General features: G+C 48.5%; 1 protein-coding gene across 4 annotated transcripts in view; it reads left to right on the top strand.

Moving 5' to 3' along the window:
- The window catches only part of LOC144107564 (constitutive coactivator of PPAR-gamma-like protein 1 homolog), a 36,930-nt gene that overhangs the window by 5,918 nt on the left and 9,206 nt on the right, over positions 1 to 21,806 (top strand). Inside the window, exons 2-12 of one of the 4 annotated variants that reach the window (XM_077640637.1) lie at positions 1,521 to 1,685; positions 4,509 to 4,800; positions 5,405 to 5,505; positions 6,209 to 6,371; positions 7,243 to 7,361; positions 7,609 to 7,812; positions 10,747 to 10,957; positions 11,553 to 11,848; positions 13,603 to 13,761; positions 14,259 to 14,471; positions 14,547 to 14,872. In XM_077640637.1, coding sequence (XP_077496763.1) covers positions 1,521 to 1,685; positions 4,509 to 4,800; positions 5,405 to 5,505; positions 6,209 to 6,371; positions 7,243 to 7,361; positions 7,609 to 7,812; positions 10,747 to 10,957; positions 11,553 to 11,848; positions 13,603 to 13,761; positions 14,259 to 14,471; positions 14,547 to 14,872 — 2,249 coding nt within the window. Of the gene's footprint in view, positions 1 to 1,520; positions 1,686 to 4,469; positions 4,801 to 5,404; positions 5,506 to 6,208; positions 6,372 to 7,242; positions 7,362 to 7,605; positions 7,813 to 10,746; positions 10,958 to 11,552; positions 11,849 to 13,602; positions 13,762 to 14,258; positions 14,472 to 14,546; positions 14,873 to 21,806 lie in introns of all 4 variants that reach the window. The other 3 variants (XM_077640636.1, XM_077640635.1, XM_077640634.1) reach the window with 3 other exon arrangements.

Below are 21,806 nucleotides of genomic sequence, written 5' to 3'. Positions count from 1 at the left end.
GCATCTGTGTGTTTATTCAGAGTGCACCTGTCTTCTCCATGTAGTCTGTGGGTGTCTTTGCACACTTTTTATTTATTTATTTGTTCCTTTTAATTCTTCTTGTAGTTCATGTTTATAAAAAGCTGAACTTCAGGATATTTGCAAGTATGGCTCAAGGAGGGCAGTGTTTGTGCTGTTTCACTGTAGCGTTGACTGGTCTGGTCTGTCTCACGTACAGTCATGAGCGGTGTGGGAGGGAACAAGGTTTGTGCATCATTTATTGATTGCTCCATGATTATAATTATAATTATTGATTAATCCATAAGTCATTCTTAAGTTTAGGTGTGAAATGACCAGAAAATTCGTAATTTTGTGCAAAAAGTTTTTTCCCTTTTATATTGCTCACGACTGTACTCAGTGGGTTTTATATTTATATACTTGGCCTAACTCCTACTGAACGAATCAATCACTGAGTCTGATATTATTTCATAGGGGAAAAAGTACCTGGGGTCGACGTTAGTGCTGGCAATGTTTGTGGTGTTAGCTCAAGTGGCATATCAGAAATGTGCGATCAATTGACACGTTTGCTTGCTTCATGGTGACACTTGTTTTCCAAGAAGTCTCAAATTTCTTTTGAAGTAGTTATCATGCCGCCTGCCTGTCTGTGATCAGATAAAATATGTCGCATTGCGTGTTAAATTTGTACCAGAGCTTTGACTTCACATTGGTTTTATAGAATATCAACCAAGCTATGCTATATTTACCGTGCACTGTGCTGCAGGCAAATTCCAAGCCATCCATAACTTCCCAGGAGCACATTTCAGTGTTATTGAAATTTTCTCTTGATGTCTTTCTTTCTTGTTTTTCTTTTGCTAAGAGCAGCATATTTTTATGCACACTTTCAGAGACCCAAGTCATGTGGTCTGGTGTCTGGAGCAGTTTCCAGAAGTTTCAAGATCCCAGATTTTTTTTTTGTTTATCCCGAATTCATGAAAAAAATATTGGCTAGCATTCACTGGTTAACACCTAATAATCTAAGCTAAAGCTACACGCTAAAATTTTGGCACAGAACCCTCAGGAAAACAAATTGCAAGCGTCCCATATCAACTTTACACGAGCAAAGCCTGAAATAGGAAATGAGATGAGCGGGGCAGTGATCGAATAGCGCAGCAAAAGAGTATGGTATGGATGAGCTACCAGCCTAAGCTTTTTGCAGAGGTAGAGCTGTCTTCGATTGCAGCCTTTTTTGCTCATTATGCTAGGATAAGTATTAGCAAAGTAGTGTTGTCCTCTGCAGTGAACTAGGGCTATGCGTTGACGTTTCAACATGTGGGCCTTGTTCGTAATGTTGTTCGCAGTTCGGAACAAGAATGCTTTTGATTCATTTCAACTCCCTGTTCCAAACTTTGTAGTTCTGAACAGGAGTGCTGTTGGTTCATTTCTATTCTCTGTTCTGAACTTGACCAACTTCAGTCCGCTGGGCTGGCGTTGTTGCCATCTTGTTGAAGGAGCCATCATTCTGCGACTGTGTGCCCATGCAGGGTTCCCTGGAAACGCGGGAGTTCATTCTGGATGAAGTGGCTCGTGGTCTAGACCTCCACCCGAACCGCTTCTGCGTGCTCGCAGCACTGCTCGGGAACTACCTGCTGTCAGAAGAGGACCTTGCATCCTTCCACCGTTCCCTGTGCCCCGATGCGAAGGGCAAGGTGAGTGAACACTGTGTGTGCTGCTTTCGCCTGTGAAGCCGTATTCTAAGATGGCAGTCTTCATTTTTGCCAGTATCACATCAGTGCATAGTGGGCTGGTTTTCTGGAGAAGTAGAATTGGGTGTAACGACCTTAATTTGATAATTTACGGTTGCCACATAGATTGTAACTTAAGGATTGAATGACCTTCCACAAGTTTTTTATTTTAAGACAATTTAAGGTGGCTGCCTTTCTTCAAGCATAAAACTTGACACATCGAGACAGGCCTGCCAGTTATATGCTATCACAGTGTTTTAATGACAGCTTGGTTTGTCACAATGAAGATGGCTAAGACATACCAGCTGAAGTGTGCTGGTATCATCTAATCTTTTGGTTTGGTGATGTACCAAGTTGGACGGTTCATTTTGTGAAAGTACATCAGCCACAGGGTCACAAAAATTATTCGTATTGCCCAAAATTTATGTCATTAGAAACAAACCAAACCTGTATGCCAAGGCAAGAGAAATCTATTCGCGGCCATGTGCCACCACTCAGTGCTTGCAGCATGCACTGTGTGAATCGCGATCGTGGCACTGGCGTTGTGAAGAATGAAGTCGCTGCTCGCACATTCATATAGCCTAAGAAAGTTTTTGAAATGTCCCGAATTGTGCATAACGTACCTAGTGCACTTCAACCGGGGAATTTTGTGAATTCGCATTAGCCGTGATCACACCATTAGGGTTCATCTGTATTGGCAAAAGTGCTCATGAATGCAGATGCCGCTCTCTTGGGATTTTTTTAGATGTTTGCTTTGCATCCTGCATTGGCACTTTAGTTAGCGGAGTATTTGGTGCAGCATGAAAAATGGGCTGGGATGTGCAAGCTTTCAATGCCATGGAAGCACACCTTGTTGCTATCATACAAGGACTCTTTGATGTTCATCAACTGAATAATGTAGAAACGGCATGAGGGAACTTATTGTGTTCATTCTTTTTTGGAATTCTTGGGTTCCTTGTGTTTGCTGCTGCTGCTGTTCAGTTATATGATGGCCAAACAGGAATGTACACCAAGAATTATGGTCACAGAATGTGTGTTCAAGTGCTTGAAACAAATTAAGCTCATTGTTGGCCTAGTGAACACAGGTGGTTGCATTGGACTATCTGCTTTTTAATCATCGAATGCTGATGTACAGTGTCCTAAATTTTTTGTGGGGTAAGTTTATTAAAGACTTCCCTCGGGAGGCATCAGTCACACTAACGAATGTTCCAAGAAATAATGTTACACCAGCAGCATGCCCTTAGTGACAACTTTTCGGATGAATTTACTGGAATGCAGTGGATTTAGTGTGTATGCAGTGAAATCTGGATGTAGCGAAATTGAAAAAAATCAAGTTTGTCGCAGCATGCAGGTTTTCGTTATTATCGTGTGAAGTTTTAAAATGACAGTGCAGGAGCAAAACCAGAATGAGAAAAAGAAGAAAAAAAAGTGTAGGTGACGTCACCTGGCAAATGTTCAGTTAACCCAGCTGCTCGAAGTCGCAAAAAAAAACATTTCATGATCATGCCGATAACATGACCATGACGGCAGCTGCCACCTTCTCCGACGCGGCTCGCTCAATGCTGCTGTGTGTGAGGTGGGGGAGGTGGAAGGGCCGGACCACCCACATCTAAGCCCCTTCATGCCTGTCTCTCTCTCTCTCGGTCTGCCTGGCCGTCATTGCCCTAGGAAACGCACAGCGACCTTGTGTAATGTCGGTGCTTTTCGCTGTCCCCGTGCCAAGCGCGAGTCAGCTGTTGACGCCGGCGTCACTCAAACTACCGAGCAGTGGCGATTGGTGCACGCACCTTGTCCCATTTCTTCTTTGCTGCTACCTCTTCTTTCGTGCTGCTTTTAAATATGCATTGTAATGCCACTTGATGGGATGCTACAGAAACAAAAATTGTGGATACTGCTGCATTTACTGCAGAGGGGTGGCGACGATGATATAGTAGGAACAGCAGTTGTTAACATTGGGCCACGGTCCGCGGCATGCTGTATTACTCCACCAGCCAGTCACAAAAGTAAATGAAATCACCGTTTTAACATTTAGACTTTATTAAAGAGGCCAGGTGTCAAAATTCTAGAGCTTATAACTTTTTTCTTGTGGTTAGCTTCTTGTTTAGGTGACAAGAAACAATGGACTAGTTTTAGTCATGGAGGAATTCTGTGCGCTGGTCCTGAATGTGGGCAGAGTTTCACTGCAGACTTAAGTTGTATCTGACTATAGAATGGGGCACGCTGCGTCAACTGCGTTTGCTTGCTGCTAGTGTAAACGTTCTTCTCTTAGCGCTTTGTATTATTGTTGTGAAACTTCTTCATGGCTAGGCCAAATTTCAAGCAACGCAATGCTAGTTAAGAGACAGTCAGCATAGCGAGTTAGTTATATCGAGGTCAACCGTTGCAGCACCTTCGTTACATGAACTCCATGCTTCAGTGAGGGCAGCGTCAGGGAATTGAACAACTTCATAATATCGAGCAACTTGCTGCATTGAAATTTGTTACGTCTGGGTTTAACTCTAGTAGTGGCATCACATGTAGCACAGCAGGCTCACTTTGCTTAATGCCATGCGGTGTGGCTAGCTGTCGCAGCAAATTTTCCATGCTGACGCATGTACTCGGCAACTAGTTGGGCTACCGTTGCATTTTTGAGTGTGTGATGTGCTGGTTTTTTTCTCCATGCGGGCACATTGAGTGGACCGTTACAGTGAGTGTTATGCATTGCGTGTGGAACTGATACCGTCCTTCTGTGGTTTGTGGCACCTCTAGACTGGGAGTCCTGAGCCCCAACCTCCCTCTTGTGCACAGACAATCCCCCCTGAGACTCTGATCCCAGCGGTGGTGGAGTTTGTGCGGGGCCTGCCCTCAACCGAAGACCTGGATGCCCTGGGGGCTCGGCTGTTCCCCGGTGCACCTCGCGAGAAGGTGCAGCGGCTAAAGAACTGCGTGCACTACTACCTCAACGGCACCCGTGATGGGTTCCTGCGCTACCGGCCTTCCAGCCAGGGGCGCCGCCACGAGTCAGGCTGCTACCCCTCGGGGACTGCATCCGCTTCGGCACTACCACCCATCTCTGAGCAGCCCGCGGTCAATGGGAAATGTAGGGCTTCGATCCATTGCAAAATGTTTTTATAACCGATTGCATGTTTCTTGATCTGTCTTTCTTGTTTATTTGCCCTCGCGTATATGTATATTACAGAAGAGGGCAGAGCTCAGAAATGTCTTTAATTGCTAGGACAAAAGCTGAGAATTGCAGTAAATACATGTTGGGTTGCAAAATAGCACAAGAAGGGCTGCAAGTTGAGGCCAGGCTAGCAATTATACATAGAATTGAACAACAAAACGGTCCGCGAATAGTTTTCACATCTCAGATCAGTCGGCAAGCAGTTCCACTCGATTAATGGGCCTCAGATAAAGTAGGGGTAGTAGCATTGCAAGCGATTCTGTACACCTGATGGCAGTATTTGGGCAGGGCCGACTGACAGTGCAACAGACTTGTGACGAATTGGGTATTTAATGCAAGATGGCAAGAAGGCTAACGAAAAAGGGTTCAGCGCTTGGCAAACTCTGCTTGCTGTGGCATGGGCATCCTATTTTTGTGTGCACCATTGCTAGGTGCACACGGTGTTAAAGTCCTTTCACACATTGCTGCCAGCAATCTCTCATTTCCGAATCCCGATTTTCGCCTCTTGACCCACGCACAGCTGACCTTTCCTCGCCGAGCCTGGACTTGTCATCGCCCGGAGAGGACGGACTGCAGCAAGCAGATCCTTCAAAGTTTGCCTCTGAGACGGATGAAAGGGAGGTAGGCGCACGTGTCTTTCGCCTGTTACTCCTGTTTGATTCATGTGGTGGCAGGCAGGTTGACTGCATCCAAGGTTTGAACAGTGTGCATTGCTTTCGTGGCAGATCACCACGTAGCTCCCATTAGTCCTGCAAGACAACTGGAAGGAGCTGGCATTGCATTCTTTCCGAGGAAGAACTGAGGCAGTGTGAAAAGTAGCTGTAAGGGCAAAAAACTGGCTACTGATGTAGGCAAAGGGGCATGGCAGGAAATAATTTAGACAGAGGCTGTGACATGTCTCACCATTGAAAGATGGTTCTGGGCATTGATGCAAATCTGTTTCTCAAAATTTGGAAGCCATTGATGAAAATCTGTTGCTCAGTATTTGGGATTAGACCAGGTCTCACATTGGCTTCAGCCTGTTCTACTGCCTTCTTATTACACATTCAGTAATCATATTGCTAGTCTGCACTTCAGCTGACAGTTGTGGGTATGTGCCAAGGGATTTTACTTTTTAGCTCTACTTTTGTTTCCCACATAATGTATGCCCCCTATAGCTTCTGTATGATGCTCATTGTAGCCACTTGTGTCTGGAATGGCAGCTGTATCAACATCTTTGGCACCTGCCATTTGTGCGGGCACCCGGTGAACCCTCGCAAACAGGGCTCTCATTGTGGTACGAGATGTTCCGCTGTCCACTGACTGAGGGCCATCCCATTGGCAGCTGTCAAGTCTGACGGCGTACCGCCAGGCAACGGGTGGCGGCTACCCGACAGCAGGGGCCAATGGCAGTGTGCTGAACGGGGCCTACAAGCCGCCCGACACGCTGGACGTGTTGCGTCGCAACAGCACCGAAGATGATAGCCCTGCTGCATCGGACGCCAGTGGTACGTGGTGACACCTTCCCATTAGTGGAGATTGTACGCTGGCCATCTCTGCAGTGCCAGTTAAGCCCAGACGATTGTTACCATAATGTTCGTATGGGAGTACCTGCAGAAAGCTAGATAGAGCACAGTGACGAAGCAAACACACACTTTGGAAACAACGTTTGCTTTGTCCCATTTAGCTTTTAGTGCTCCTTTGGGAGAACGGTCTGAACCAGCTCAAAAGTTTTACCTGTGCTGTTAACATGTTGGGGATCATTCTTCGTTCCAAGTCAGAAATCCAGTTTTGATTGTTGGCCTTTAGGAGAAGCGATATTTTTCTCTCTGTGCCTCTCTTTTTAATGTTTTTTTTTAATTTCCCTTTTATCTATATTGCACTTTCGAATATGTGCAGGTTACCATTTGCAGGAAAAGTTTTCAAACTGAAGGTTCTTATTTTTTTAATCTCAACTCTTTTCTTTTCTCGCGAAGATTGATCCAGGATAGCTAATGCTGCCTTAGCGCACTCCAAGTTTCAAATTACTTAGTGCGTACTGTGTGGCGTTCAGTATGCGGGCAGCCTTCAAACAAGACGCATAGTTTTTTTTTTTTTTACAAAATAATAATGCACGTTGCATTAAAAAGCTATTTAAAAATTCGAGACAAGATTTCATCTTGTACCAAAATGCAAACACAGCAGAAGTGCTCCTGCTTGTAACCAAAAAAAGGAGAAACAGTGGACACGTCAATACTGTGCATTAGGTAGAGCTGTTGTGCTTCCTTACCTAACCTTTCTCTGCACGCGTTGTACTCAGAGGAACACACATGTCTTAAGTTGGCCTCAGGGAGGCCTCGTAAGCAACTTTTTTGACCCAGTGGGTGGTTTGTCACGCAGGTGTCCTGCAGCAGAACGGCTCAGCACACGTGAACGGCGGCCCCCCGGGTCCCAGTTCATCGAGCAGCAACAGCTCCAGCCCCGGCCGCCAGAGCCCCAAGTCCTGGCAGGGACGCAAGGTGAGCGCTGGAGCTGTGCTCAAAGGAGCGCTATTTTCTGTGTGCACTTTGTTCTGACGTGAGGCATTGTGCGGTTATGGTTGACAGCCAGATTTGGGCAGCTGCTTCTCCCTGCATATGCCAACCTGCACTCTTGGTGGCGATGGCTCTGTAAATGGGAGAGCTGGCCTGTTCCACCCAGTTCACCTGAACACTCGTGCTGTTTCTACCTGGGCGTGAAAAATGCTTTCCTCTCTCTTGCCAGCAGGGCCAGAAAAGTGGCGCTGGGCCAAGCACCACTGGCAGTGAACAAGGAACCAGTGGCAGCGGTGGCGGAGAAGGCAAGATCCCAGCGTTTGTCATGCCCGAGACACCCAAGCTGCCCAAGGTGCCCCCCGAGGTCATGCGCACAGCCAGCGAGAGGCACCAGAAGGGACTCATGTCCCCCTGGATCTACCAGCTGCTCTCCCAGGTGAGTTCTTCCCGAGCCTCCTAATGTTTGTCTGAAATCGAAGAGGTACAAATAGGAGGTTCTAAAACTAGTGTGCTTTGGTTGATTTTTTTGTTTTCATATTTTTGTGACCACATATGCACTGACTGTCCCATTTTTTCCGCTTTTCTGAAGTAATACTGTAGTTACCTGAATTTAATGCAATCATGATTGTAAAGCAAGGGTCAACTTTGTAGGTGTGAATTGGCGGGGAAAAAGCACACAGTATTAACGCAAGGGTTGCCTTTGTGGGCGCGGAACACTGAAAAAAGTGTATGCTAATGAAACACGAGGAACTGGGCTTCATTGTACTGAAAGTTTGGTAAAAAGTTTACGAGCAAAAGATGGTTGGTTGGTTGGTTGGTTGGGTTTAATGTCCCAAAGCGACTCGGGCTATGAGGGACGCCGTAGTGAAGGGCTCCGGAAATTTCGACCACCTGGGGTTCTTTAACGTGCACTGACTTCGCGCAGTACACGGGCCTCTAGAATTTTGCTTCCATCGAAATTTGACCGCCGTGGCCAGGATCGAACCCGCGTCTTTCGGGTCAGCAGCCGAGTGCCATAACCACTGAGCCACCGCGGCAGCTTACAAGCAAAAGAACCTCAAAAATTGGCTTTCCTGGCTCGTCTTCATAGGAAGGCCATATCCGGGCAGTAACACAGTACAGCAGTCGTTATTGTTGTTGTGCAAATACGTCCTTCGGCATAAGAGGGTTATAGGTTTATAGAGGGCTATAGAGGTTTCTGCACCCCTTCCTTTTTAAGCGAGCTGCTCAAAAGATCATCAGATGAGGCCAATACGAAGATAATTATGGAGTCCCGCTCCGCAGTCACCATGTTGACCATGCGCTTTCGCGAACTTATCATGAGAAGAAACTTCTCCAAGTCTCGTAATTCATGCATCTTGTACGTCGTTGGCTGTTCTTGCTAACATCTAAATGAGTCATCGTCTTACACGTGGTGCCGTCAGGAAAATTGTGGAGCAGAAACCAGAGTTCAGTGTCGCCAAAAAATGGCTTCAAATGACAGATGTAGAATTGGTGGCGCAAATGCTGATTATCTCTCTTCAGCAAGAGCAAGTTCAGAACTGTTTCTGTGCAATGTGCAATATGGCTGCAAGAGCTAAAAAGAAAAGGCTGCAAGAGCTAAAGCAACAGAACCAAAACTGTGCAGATTGGTGAAGGTGAAGCATTTTTGAATAACATAAGAAGAACAGGTTGCACGCATTTCTTGCTTCAACCTGGTCTTTTTGTGCTGTTTAAAAATTCTTGGCTAAAGCAAACAAATGTAAACTTTTTTTTTTTCCACTGATGCAGTAAGTGGCCGTTTCAAGTCTACTATTTTACAAGTGGAGAGAGGGATCATACAATCAATAATTTTTTTCTTTGTTTTCATTCACTGTGTAAAAAACTTTGTGTACTTTGTGAAAAAATCCATATCCATTTATTACTTTACTGCAGTAAAGTTCTTGCTCTTGGTGAACCATTCTACTCATTCTGTCTGTAAATGCAACTCCTGGTAAATCAAACATATCCTCATCCTTTGGGGTTCCATTTAATGAGTATCCGCTGTACAGTTGAGCCCCGTTATAAAAGGCACGGATTGGACAGACAATTGAGAATAAGATGTTCTTTGCACACTTGGTTGGCTGGCCTGTCTCTCCCATTATGAGCGAACCTCTTTTGTAACAGACATTGGGCCGAAGACATTCGGTAATAAAGGACAAATTGTCTTTGAATTTCGATCAGTAACCTCGCTTAGAATAGGCATTTTAACTTTGCTTGTGGGGTTTCATGCCCACTTCGGGGCCGTGGCACCATCACTCACGAACCGCAGCCGCGTCCATGCTCGAGGGAGACAGCAACAGAGTGGTCCGATTAGCTGCAAAGCATTGACAAGGGGCGAGCACTGCGTAGAAAAGGGCCTCCAGCCAACTGGCAGGAGCACGTGCGCCGGAGGATGGGTGTGTCTGCCTGCATGGAAAATGGCAGGTACGAGTGGTGGGTGTTCCTCTTTGCACCGCTCCTAAGATCAAAAAGCTAGCTCGAAACTTTGCAAAAGGGCGGTCGGCCAGTCGTTTACGCGGCCCACAAGTCATGCCACAACCAACAAGCAAGCCACTGTTAGTACATTGCAATGCAGACGACGCTCTGTAGCTTACGATTTCGGTGCACATCACTTGCGCTCCTGGCTTTGTAGCTTGGCGAACTCGCAGCGGAGACCTTGGAGAGCTCGCAGCTGGACACAGTTTACGATCAGTGAACTGAATATTTCGCTACTTCGCTCATCTCTGAACTGTATTATTCGAATATTTGTCTGCCTTTTGTGAATTCAACCTGCCGAGGGTTAACTGTACTCCTGTAGCAAATCGGTGCGTTGCAACATGTGGAGCTGCAGTGCATTCAAGGACATGAACTGTTCTCACGAATGCTGCATATCAAGCAGACAAAATAAAACAGCCAGTTTTGCAGCTAGTAAACTAGTGAAGTGTGCTTTTAAGCCTTCTTTTGTGAAAGTCTGTCACTGAAAGACATCAAGGTAGGGACATATCAGTAAATACTGAAAGCACTGAACCTTGCTTGTAAGAGACCTCTCACGTAAGAGACAGGAACTGCCTTACCTGTAGTACATGAGGGCTTTTTTTCAGTTGCCCTCCGTCTTTTCTGTACGTGGTGGATATAAAGATTTGACTAGAGTCCAGCCATCTGGTCGGGGTGGAGCTCTCTCCAAATGTCATGTACTGCCTGGGTTTTGCTGTTGCAGCGTTAGTGATGAACCTGTGTAAGAATGCTGCCAACCGTGTTTTTAGTTCACTAAGGCGCGGTAAACAGATCTATGTAACTTCAGTGGCAGTTAAAACTGGCCACAGAAGGTGAGCATGGTCAAGGTGCCTCACCCACCGTTTTCCCACGGCAGGGTGCCATCAAGATCCCCGTGGCCATTGAGGACGAGGCTCCCCGGGACCTGCCCTGGGGGGTGACCCTGTTCCGACCCATCCGGCAGATGGTCTATGCAGTGCTGTTCAACATGCACCACCTGGCATTTGTCGCTCGCCAGAAGAGGGAAGCAGCGGTTGCCGCAGCAGCCAGCGACTCGTCCAAGGCCAAGGAGGGTGCCACCTCTGATGGTGAGGCTGACCTCTTGTGGTCGTGAGGGCTTGTTGAGAGGCTTTTACACAGCCGGGGCTTGAATACCGCACGTGTTGTCACTGGTTCCGAGATAATTTGGTGCCACTCTGTCAGCTATCTTGCTTGTTTTTATTAATGCGGTAGCATTAAAAGACCCATCAGAGAGAAAAAAATCCCAATGTTGTGCGGTATATGTAATAAAATTCACTGATTAGTCGACGGGCTGTCTGATGTCATGAGACCATGTGATGCGCAGCTGATGCATGTTAGAAGTGGGCATCACTGTTGTATTGATCAGCAAAAAAATGAAGATTGTGGGGAAACTTGTTCATAAGTGCCATGAGAATAAATACAGTGAAAGCTCTTTAATTCACAAGGAGTGTTTGCTACTTCATACACGAGTTAGATCTAAGTATCGGAAGTGGGAGGCACTTGCAGTGACCACACCCACGAGGGAGGCAGAATGAAACAGCCGGAAGTTGCTGTCAGGCATAATTGTCGCACACTGTAGAGCTAGTTCTGTCTCGTTTGTCTTTCCCGTGTGCCGCTCTGTCATTGACAGAGGGCTGTTCTTCTACCTGTTCTGTGGAGCAGACTCGTCCACTAAGGGCCCAGCCCCCGTGGTGGTCGTGGAGTGGCTGGGCCGGTCGTCATCAGGCGGCAAGGGTGGCTCCCGGCGCCCCTACGAGCTGGTGGAGGGTGTCCAGCTGGGCTGGCCCGTGCCCACAGTGCAGCGCCTCTGGCTGGGACCCTCTCTGGACGACAAAAAGTGCCGGCTGCGTGCCTTCCTCAGCTGCATGCGCAGTGACGTGCCCCTCATGCTCAACACAACGTACGTGCCCCAGCACCTGCTCATCCCCTGCACCGTGCTGCGCTTCCTCATGTCCCAGGTAGGTTGTGTTAGGAATGTGTGGTGTCGATCTATACCCACCTATACAGACCTAAACCCAGCGACAGTTTTTCTTGGCAATGAAGGAAAGGCTGTAGAGGCAATGCACCTGTAATTCTATCGCTGGAGCTGATGGCGCCATCTTCTAAAGCTTCTTGTGACTAGACGTGACCAGCAAATTTGTTGTAATCAAGGATACTTTTTTTTCCTTAAATTCCAACGTTGAAAATTGGCGGTAGTGTTAGAAATGTGCCTTAAATAATGACCATTGACAGTATGTCATGTTTTAAGGGAAAACAAATAACTCCAGGCAAGGATTACAAACCTTTCCATTGAGGGTTCCCCGGGTGTCACCACATGGCTCACTGGGCTGCTGTGTGTACAAGGCGCTATCGCGGTACAGTCTAACCCTGCTACAACGAACGCCGCTCCAACGAAATTTTCGTTTCAACGAAATATTTCAGGTTCCCTGTCAGCTAGCAATAGAAAACAATGCATGTTAGTTCTCACCAAAACGAATTATCTTTTCAGCTGCGCTTCCGCTTCAACGAAATTTTTGTGCAGTGGAGACGCAACAAGCATATCGTTACCAGTCCGTAAGTTAATGGCACTTAATTTCACCGAAAACACTTGCTGGAATTGATGCGTGCCCCATAGTGTGTTGAGTGCGAATGGGTGGCGCCATTGGATATCATCCGTCATACCGTCCGTCATATCGACAGAGAAGCGCAGCAGAGCAGGCTCGACGCAATGCGATTGTCCGGTGTTTCATTTGTGTTAGTGTCCTAGACTTGACACCAGCATGGCAACGCCGTGCAGAAAGCACAAGTTCCTTCCTTTGGAGGAAAAAGCACGCATAATCCGAGAGGCCTCAAGCAGGAGGAAGAAAGGTGACATCGCTGCGGATTTCGGCATCTCTAATAGCACGCTTTCAACCATTTTAAAGGCGTAAGACTCCATCACCGCCGCTCTTTATTCGGGGACGTCCAAAGAGCGTCCGTCTCTCATTGGTGCGTATGACGACATCGCGATGCAGTTGTTGGCCGAGTGTGAAACTCGCACCACGACGCTCATGTCCACTAAAAGGACGCAAGCCAAGATGACAGAATTTTTTTAAGATAAGTGATATTTTTTAACAGTGCAGTCAGATCTTAGTTTTTTGGCTGATTTCCCCACAACGAAATTTCCGCTCCAACGAAATTTTTCGCGCACACGTGAATTGCGCTGTAGCGGGGTTTGACTGTAGAAGCAACAGTGGAACCACTTTTTCGACATCCTCCTCGTCTGGTGGAAAGGTCTGTATTTTGCTGCGTAGCAAGAGAGGGTGTGTTTCGGAGCTTCTGCTCCATTCTCAGAAGAAGTTGTTGCAGAGTAGAGTTTGGTGAAGTGCCATGAGAGGGTGCTAGAGCAGTTGGAGGAGTAAGCACAGCAGGGTGCTAGGTGCAGTATGACATACGGATGGAAGGGCAGCGGAACGGTTGGCATAGGAGCCACTTGGGTTCGGAGTGTGACAGTTGCTTTTCCTGGCCGGGCAAGAGGGAAGCAGATCATGGAGAGCAAAAGTCAGGGCAAATGTCCAACACATGTAAGCTAGTAGCTCCCACTGTGACGCTTACAAATGATGAGGTGCAAGTGTGGTTTTGAGTAGCCTCTGCTGCATCCTTTTGTTGTGTGTGCCGCAGTACGCTTGCTTCTGGAGGCAAGACTGATTGGTGGCACCTTCTCATCCCCTTTCCACGATGCCTCTTTGCTCAGGGTGGACCTGGTGGTGCCGCCGTGCTGCGTCGGCAGGAGCTGGACGCCTTCCTGGCGCAGGCGGTCTCCCCGCAGCTGATGGATGCGCAGAGCACGCAGGCCATGCAGCTGCCTCTGGTGGCCGTGCGAGGGGCACAGCTTGCCTCCCTTTTTCTCCAGGTGGGTGGGCTGGGCTGCAGAGTCTCGCGCAGTTGCATGAAGTGAAAGCAGGCGCTGTCCTACCGTGGGGTGCAGGTCCGGGCGCTGACATATACGCAGCAACATACACTATACCTATATTGTGCGTTATGACCTTTGTGAAGTTTTTTTTAAGTCGCACTCGTGAAATCACCGCGCAATTTGCGCACCCCCTTCTTGGAGCCCTAATTTCTGAATAAGAAGTGCGCAAATTATGCTCGTAAATACGGTATCTGACTTCAATAAATCCGCGATTGACTAATTCTAAAAAGCGTATGCAGTGAGCAGATTTAGTGGCAAAAATAAAAGATGGGTTGGGCACGAAGCAGCAGCAGTAAGTAATGCTGCAAGTGAAGGTGCACGCGTCTTCATGCGAAAGCTGGATGGGTCACATTTTGCACACCGTGGGGTCATGCTCTATGTCCTGTCTTAGCCCTGTGGCCTGCCCTCTCACCCATTCTGCCTTGCGTGCGACGCAGGGTGTGGAGCATGCGCTGTTTGCCAACGATGCCTGCGGTGCCCCCGTCCCCTGGCTCATGTGCTGCCCGTGGCTGTACTTTGATGGCAAGCTGTTCCACCAGAAGCTCCTGCGGGCAGCCCAAGCCAAGAGCCTCGTTGAAGTCTGCGGAGGCCAGATCGACCAGGTGGCCAAGGTGGAGCGCATGCGTGCCGCCATCCTCGAAGGCCTCCAGGTAGCATGTCCCCTCGCACTCTGTTTCTCTTTTGCATTTGGCAGTCTCCCTCCACGGGTGTGCTTTTGTGCACAGGTCGAGTTTGCACGAGCACCTCTGCCCACCATGGCCGGCGTGCCGCGCTTTATGCCGGGCTACCCACCACACGGGGGCCCACGAGTGGGTGGAGGGCCCATGGGCATGGGCCCGCCCCCAAGGGGTGCAGGCCGTGGGCTACCTCCTCCCCCACCCCGCCGGGGTGCTCTGCTGGCACGCGGTGGGCAACTGGAGATAGCCGGTGTGGTGGTGGGCTCCTGGGGGGCCAACTATGGCCAGGGGCCCCGGGGCCCTTCAGCAGGACCGCACCGGGGTGGGGCACGTGGCCCACCCTTGCCTCCTCAGGTCACCTCCGTGGGAGGACGGTGAGTCTGCACAACCTGCCTTCTCCTCTTTCATATCATCTCTGCCATTCAATGTCTACCCCATTCTGTGCCATAACATACGTATTTACTCGCGTATAACCTACCCCTGTGTATAACCCGCACCCCTAACTTTGAACTCCACGAGAAGAAAAAAAAACCTCGCTTATAACCCACATTTTTACCTGAAAAAAAAAAAAAAGAAATGAGCGCTAGAGAGATACAACTGCACACTCGGTGATCATTTCGTTTTCAGAACATTTATTCAAACGACCACCACCACGTCACTGGTCATCCAATTGTCAATCGTCGCCGCTCTCACTGCTGCCATCCGAGGCTTCATTGCCACTCTCAAAGACGTAGTCGTCCTCGGAACCATCCGAGCTGTTACTGATGGTACATTTTTTAAAGCCTTTACGCACCAAGTCGACCGTTATCACTTTCCACGCATCTACGATCCACTGGCGCAGCAATGGAATATCAGGCCTTCGCATGCGTCCCGTTGGCGTGAGGGCGTAAAGGCCGTCGGCCATCCACTGGGCATGTAGCCGCTTCGTGTGTGCCTTGAACGGCTTGTTCAGGCACACATCGAGTGGCTCTAGCAGGGACGTCATGCTGCCAGGTATGATAACAAGCTCGGTGGCATTCTCAGCGAGGCGAGCCTTCACCGCATCAGTGCAGTGGCCTCGGAAGGAATCGAGTGCGAGCATCGAGCATCCAGTACGAGCAGCAACTCTGTTGCCGATTTCTTCAGCAGTGGCTGTAATCTTTAGCTTCTCTTTTGCTGTGAAACACTGCCGTCGAGTCGCACTCATGACGCGAAAACAAAGCAGGCAAACAGTGCAAACTGGGGTGTAGTACGCGAAACAGCGCCTGACACTAGGCTGAACAACACTGGCTGAAGAAAACTTGGCCAATGGCATGGGGAAGAATAAACAGACTATGAATGTGGATTTGCCTATGCTTTTCATTGGCCCCTCATTGGCTTGACAAGCTTGATGACGATGGGGATTGAATTGAATTGAACTTTGTTTTGAAACATTTATACAATGGCTATAGTGAACTAGAATATATTGTAGTGGCGCGAACGGCTCCAGGCAGGTATCCCGTTTTCACATGGATGCCACTAGATGGCGCCACTGCAACTTTCCCTAATGCTTTGGCGCAGCGGCCTACGGTTTCTGCGGCTTTTCCGCGGGCAGTAACTTGACTTCGAAACGATTGGTGCTGTTATCTAAACACAGCCATCTTCCACATGCGATTACTCATTATTTGCACATTCCTGGTAATGAATGCGCCGGTAAATCATTTACGCCCCCAAACATTGTGTTACGCATTCTTAATAGAGTAAAAGCGAATCGCTGGCTGGGTGTAGGAACAAGTTCATTCGCCTTTCCATAGCAGTGCGAACTGTTCACTTAATTACTGTGCTGAACAAGCACAAGCTGTCCATGGGCATGAGCGTCCAGTTTACCGTTTTTGCGTGACTTGCATCTGCGTCCTTTTAACGACGTCATCGCGAAAAGCAGTAAACATTCTTCATGACCAGTTTCTTAACTCTTAATGGAACGCAGACTCATTAAGAATGTTTACCTGCTACAGTAAAACCTCGTTAATTCGAAATCGCTTAATTCGAACTGACGGCCGGGTCCCGGCAAAGCCCTGTGTATTTCAATGGGTCAAAACTCCCGATAATTCGAATATGCCGGTATCCACGTCAGTTAATTCGAACTAGGCGCCGATGGCTGGCATTGCTCCTCGCATATAGAAGTCACCTCGTAGCAAATACAATGCGCTGAAAATAAAAAAAATGCAGAATGATGAGAAAAAAAATAAGCCAGCACGCACGAGGTGAGACGTGAATTTCGTTGCCCGAACCAGCCCGCCGGTGCATGCCGTAGCAGGTTTTCGCTGCCGGAGCGTCGAAGCATTGGCTTGTCTATTTTTGGCTGACGCGCGGTCACGCGGGTAGCCACCCTACCGCGGGCGCCGCCTATGCTCCGGCCACGGTGGCTCCGGCGCAAGCCGTTGCAGGTTTCCGCTGCGCCGAGGCGGTCGTGACCATTGGAGACGCACGCCACCATGGAGGAAGGAAGTACTCGGGAGAGGCGGTTACGTCACATTTTTTTGAAGCCGCGCTTTTTTTCTGATGGAAATAAACGTTTCAATCAAGCGGGCCTCCCCTCCCCGTTCCCCCGCTTCCCTCTACTTGGGCGCCGTCCCAGCGCGCCTGCCCATGCAGCAGACGACGCCGCTGCGCCCAGCGTTCTATTGGCTGCGCCGTCGGCTAAACTCTCCCAGTAGCCCTTGCGAGAACGCGTGACTTCCGGTACCCTTTTATTGTGCAGCTCGGGAAGCGAAGAGACTTTCCTTTCCTTCATCCTGCACGCAGCACCCGGCCGCGGTGTCTAGCGAAGTTTGTGTTGCGTGATATTCCTCGTTTGTTTGGTATCTCGCTGGTGACGTCTCATCGACTGTGGCAATCATGGCAAACCGTGGAAAGTACTCCGCAAAGGATTTGAAGACGAAGGTGGAGATATTACAGGAGGTCGAACGTGGTCTCCTAACAAAGACAGCGATCGCAGAGAAGTTTGCAGTCAAGAAAAGCACGCTGTCCACATACCTCAAGAACAAGGACTCTATCTTCAATGCGTATCAAAAGGAGATGGAGCCCTCGCGGAAACGACTAAGAACATCGGCTCATCCAGAGATGGAGGATGCTGTAATGGCATGGATTAAGGACGTTCGCAGCAGGAACATTCCGCAAAGTGGACCAATAATTGCCGCAAAGGCAGTGGACTTCGCCAGCCAGATGGGCATAAGTGACTTCAGCGCGTCGGAAGGCTGGTTGTCGCGTTTCAAGGCCCGTCACGGACTTACGTTTAAAAGCGTTTGTGGAGAGGCAGCCACAGTCGATGAAGAAACGTGTCAAAATTGGATCTCAGGTCAACTAAAGGACTACCTTGCCGATTACTCGCTCAGCGATGTGTTCAATGCAGATGAAACCGCGCTTTATTTTAAGTTGCTGCCGAACAAGACTGTCAGTTACAAAGGCGACACGTGTTCAGGCGGGAAGAGAAACAAGGAAAGAGTGACGGTGTTGGTGTGCGCAAACGCGACTGGCACGGAACGGTGCCGCTTGCTAGTTATAGGCAAAGCAGCGAAGCCTCGCTGCTTTAAAGGGCTAAAAACTCTCCCTGTTGATTATACTTTCAACAGAAAGTCGTGGATGACGCGAGCAATTTTCACGGATTGGATGCGCACACTCGACAGGAAGTTCGCGGCACAGAACAGGAATGTTCTGTTGTTCGTCGACAACTGTTCAGCCCATTGCGACATCAGCGGACTGAAGGCGATCCGTCTGGCATTTCTGCCGAAAAACACTACGGCTGTGCTGCAGCCTATGGACCTTGGGGTTATTAAAAACCTCAAAACACTGTACAGGCGCCACCTCCTAGAGCGGATTCTTGTGTGTATGGACAGCGGCAAATCGTACGACGTCAATCTCCTCGGAGCCTGCCACATGCTGGCAACATCGTGGAATGCTGTCAAGGCGGACACAGTCGCGAACTGTTACCGAAAGTGCGGCTTCATTGAAGGCCCAGAAGCCTGCAGCACGGCAGAGCTGGATGCTCATTGTGATGACTCCGTCGCGCTGCACCCTGCCTACGCTGCTTTATCGGAGGGTGTTGACTTCCAGAGCTTCGTAGACCGGCGTGGAGACATCGGGGCCGTTAGGCGATGCCGAGATTATTGAAGCGGCCTGCGGTGACCAGATGCCGCACAACTCGGGCGCAGCGAGCACAGCTGACAGCGACGACGAGTCCGACGGAGGCGACGATCCATTGCCACCCCCGAGTGCATGTGAAACAGCGTCAGCACTCGATCTGGCTGCGCGCTACTTCTCCGCCGATGATAATTCGGACGCTGCGTTGGAGCTGTTGGGCAAGTTGCAGACGATGCTTGTCGAGTCACGGCAAAGAAAACGAAAACAAATGCGCATCACCGATTATTTTTCTCTTTGATATGCTTTGCCAATCTGCTGTTAATAAACATGTTTTTGAAGCATAGTGTCATATTTAATCATTAAGCTTGCTGCTTACGCGAATGCATTTTGATGTTAGCTCCAACCGCATAAACAAATTAACTTTATTTCCTTCGACATTTGGGCTCTATGATTTTAATTCGCGCAATCGCCCGCCGCAAATGTGTAGTAGCGCGTAGTAAGAGATAACGATCTCAGATATGCCTGTTTTAGCTTCGGCCCGTGCTGCCGGGCGTGATGGCCGCTTTTTTTAGCGCCCGCTCGTTAATTCAAACTCCGCTTAATTTGAACAATTTTCCGGTCCCCCTCGAGTTCGAATTAACGAGGTTTTACTGTACCAGGTTGGTCCGCAGCCACTAGCTATGGGGTGGTTGCCCACCTTCCCACCACCACCTTCGACCCACGTACGCCCAAGTTCACCCTCAAGATAAATTCTTGATTGTCCAGTAAGTTTTTTGCATGCAATTCAGCATAAGTGCAGCGCTCTACAAATGGTAGAGAGCTGCTTGCTAAAAGAATTAGAGAAAGGCAGGGCTGAAGTCTGATTTATTCGAAGAGCAATGAGGCATTGTTTAGCACCAGCTCAGTTTTAGGCGCTTTACATCTTCGTGCCTTTTGATGCTCGCCTGGTTTAGGCTTTCTGTGAAAAAATGTAGGCGTGTTGTGATATAAAATGCTGTAACCTCAGCTGCAACTTGCTCACAATGATCTTGGCATCCACCCCAACCTTCTGTTTTCGCTTAATGTGGCCCAGAACATCAACAACACTCTTAGAATGCAATTCCAAAAGGCTAAAGCATTCAATGAAGGCATCCTCCAAATTCACAACAAACGCACACAGCACACGTGAAGGGTAGAGGTGGCCGCCATTATCTCTCATTCGGGTGAGTGAAGCCAGGTCCAAGCATTCTGCAGCCTCTTTAGTCATCAAGAGGCGAGTAAGACATGCCTTACATCCGGACTTCACTATGCACTTTTGGGCAACATACCAGGCAGTATAGAAAATCAGCCTGTTGTTGCTGGAAGCAACAACACAGGATGAATGGTCTGGGGCACTGTCCGTAAGCAGGTTGTCAACAGGTTGTTGCTTAGTACTTGGATTAGCTTGGAGACCAGCATCTGCAGGCAGTGGAGCACTGAGAACTCCTGCCTCACAATTTCCTATAGGCACTGAGTGTGCTAAGTTGTTGAAACTCGGACAGTTATCAGTGGTTATAAACTTCTGGGGCATTGGATGAGAGTTGCAGCCTGAAGACTGGCGTACAATTCCGAAAAGGCGCTCAACAGGACTCGCTCTAGATGTCATGAGGTGCCTAATGCGGAGGTCATCGCATAGGCACTTCGAGTGCAAGTACACTTGCTGTTGTCACTCATAGTCATGTTGTTGTAGATTTACTAAGGAAGCCTTGTGGCCCCTTTGTGTGATTTTCCCAGCTCCTCGAAAACTCCAAGAATGAATTGAGCTTCTGTACAGCAGAAGGGTTAGGCCGCAGAGCCTCGGCAGGAAAGCGTGACGTCAGGATCTCGATGAGGTAGTGAATAACTCTGAAAAAGAGAAGAAGCAAAGGTTATACTCTGATTATTGCCACTAACGCAACATGTAAATTGCAATAATAATAGAAAAGGCTACTAAGCAGAAGCAAAATAGCGCTACATTAGAACAAATGTGTCGCACTTACTTGAAAAAGTTTACTGTGGCTGTGATGTCACCACAATGTTCTTCGATCGTGGTCTTGTAGAGCTCGAGCCCATCAGTGACTTTCTTCCCGAAAAGCTGAAATACTAATGAAACCCTCATACTTTCAAAGTTGTTGGGGTTCGTGTGACTGTTTGTAATCCCATGCATCGCCTGTAAAGTGACACAACTCCGGGTGCTGTCCACTCTGAGAGCCTTCCGAACCACGTGCATGGAAACCTGAAATGAATGCAATGGCATAGTCACTGAATATATGGTTATTTTGCGAAGACTAACCCAGCTTAAAAGCAGCACAGTGTGCAGTTTAGCTGCACAAATTATTCGAACTTACCGTAAAAACCGGAATATAGGTCGAACTTTTTTTCAAAAAACCATGGTGAAAAGTCGACCCCCGTCTTATATACCGGTCACTGGCGGAAAAAATACGGAAGTCTTGCAACAATGGGTGGCTGAAGTCAACAGCCTCCATCACCATCGCCATCAGCAGCAGTGCTGCCATTTTGCGTTTTAGTAGATGCAAAGCGGACGCTAACGGCAATTTACCGTCGCCTTCAAGAAAAACACGATTGAGTACGAGGAAGCTCACGGGAACCTGGCGGTACAGCACGAATTTGGAGTATCTGAAAAGAGCAGTACTGGCGAAGGCAGAAGCTGCGTATTACAACTTGCAGCAACCAGAAGAAAACATTTCGTGGGCAGACCGTAGTGTATCGAGAATAGGAAGGAAACGTTGCGCTGCGAGCAAGATCGCTGCCTGTGACTGCCGAATGCATCCGCGTGAAAGCGGCAGAGATCGCGCGTGCCTCTAGACTCACGAGGGCGCAATTCAAAGGCTCGCCATCCTGGTTGCGGCAATTCATGAAGAGGAGGGCTTTGCTCTACGGCGCCGTACTTGCCTGTGCCAGAAACAAACACGCGGGCCGATTGGTGCGCGATATTGTTAAAAAATTTGCCGGGTGGACATACAAGCAGCATTTAAAGGAAATTAAATACTGTCACCATTGTCCAATCTCTCGAGTCGCATTTGTTTCAAAGTAAGGATGTCTTTCGGTACTTTTCCCATTGAAAAAAGATCTTTTTCATTTTTAGAATTGGTTAGTTAGGGGGTCGACCTATATTCCGGTCCGACCTATAGTCCGGTTTTTACGGTACTTTCCCTTCAGGCACTTGGTAGTCAGACTTGAGCAGCCGATTCC

This window comes from Amblyomma americanum, chromosome 10, assembly GCF_052857255.1.
Source record: "Amblyomma americanum isolate KBUSLIRL-KWMA chromosome 10, ASM5285725v1, whole genome shotgun sequence".
Taxonomy (NCBI): Eukaryota; Metazoa; Arthropoda; class Arachnida; order Ixodida; family Ixodidae; genus Amblyomma; species Amblyomma americanum.
The sequence above is the reverse complement of the archived record's forward strand: the minus strand, read 5'-3'. Positions and strand labels throughout refer to the sequence as shown.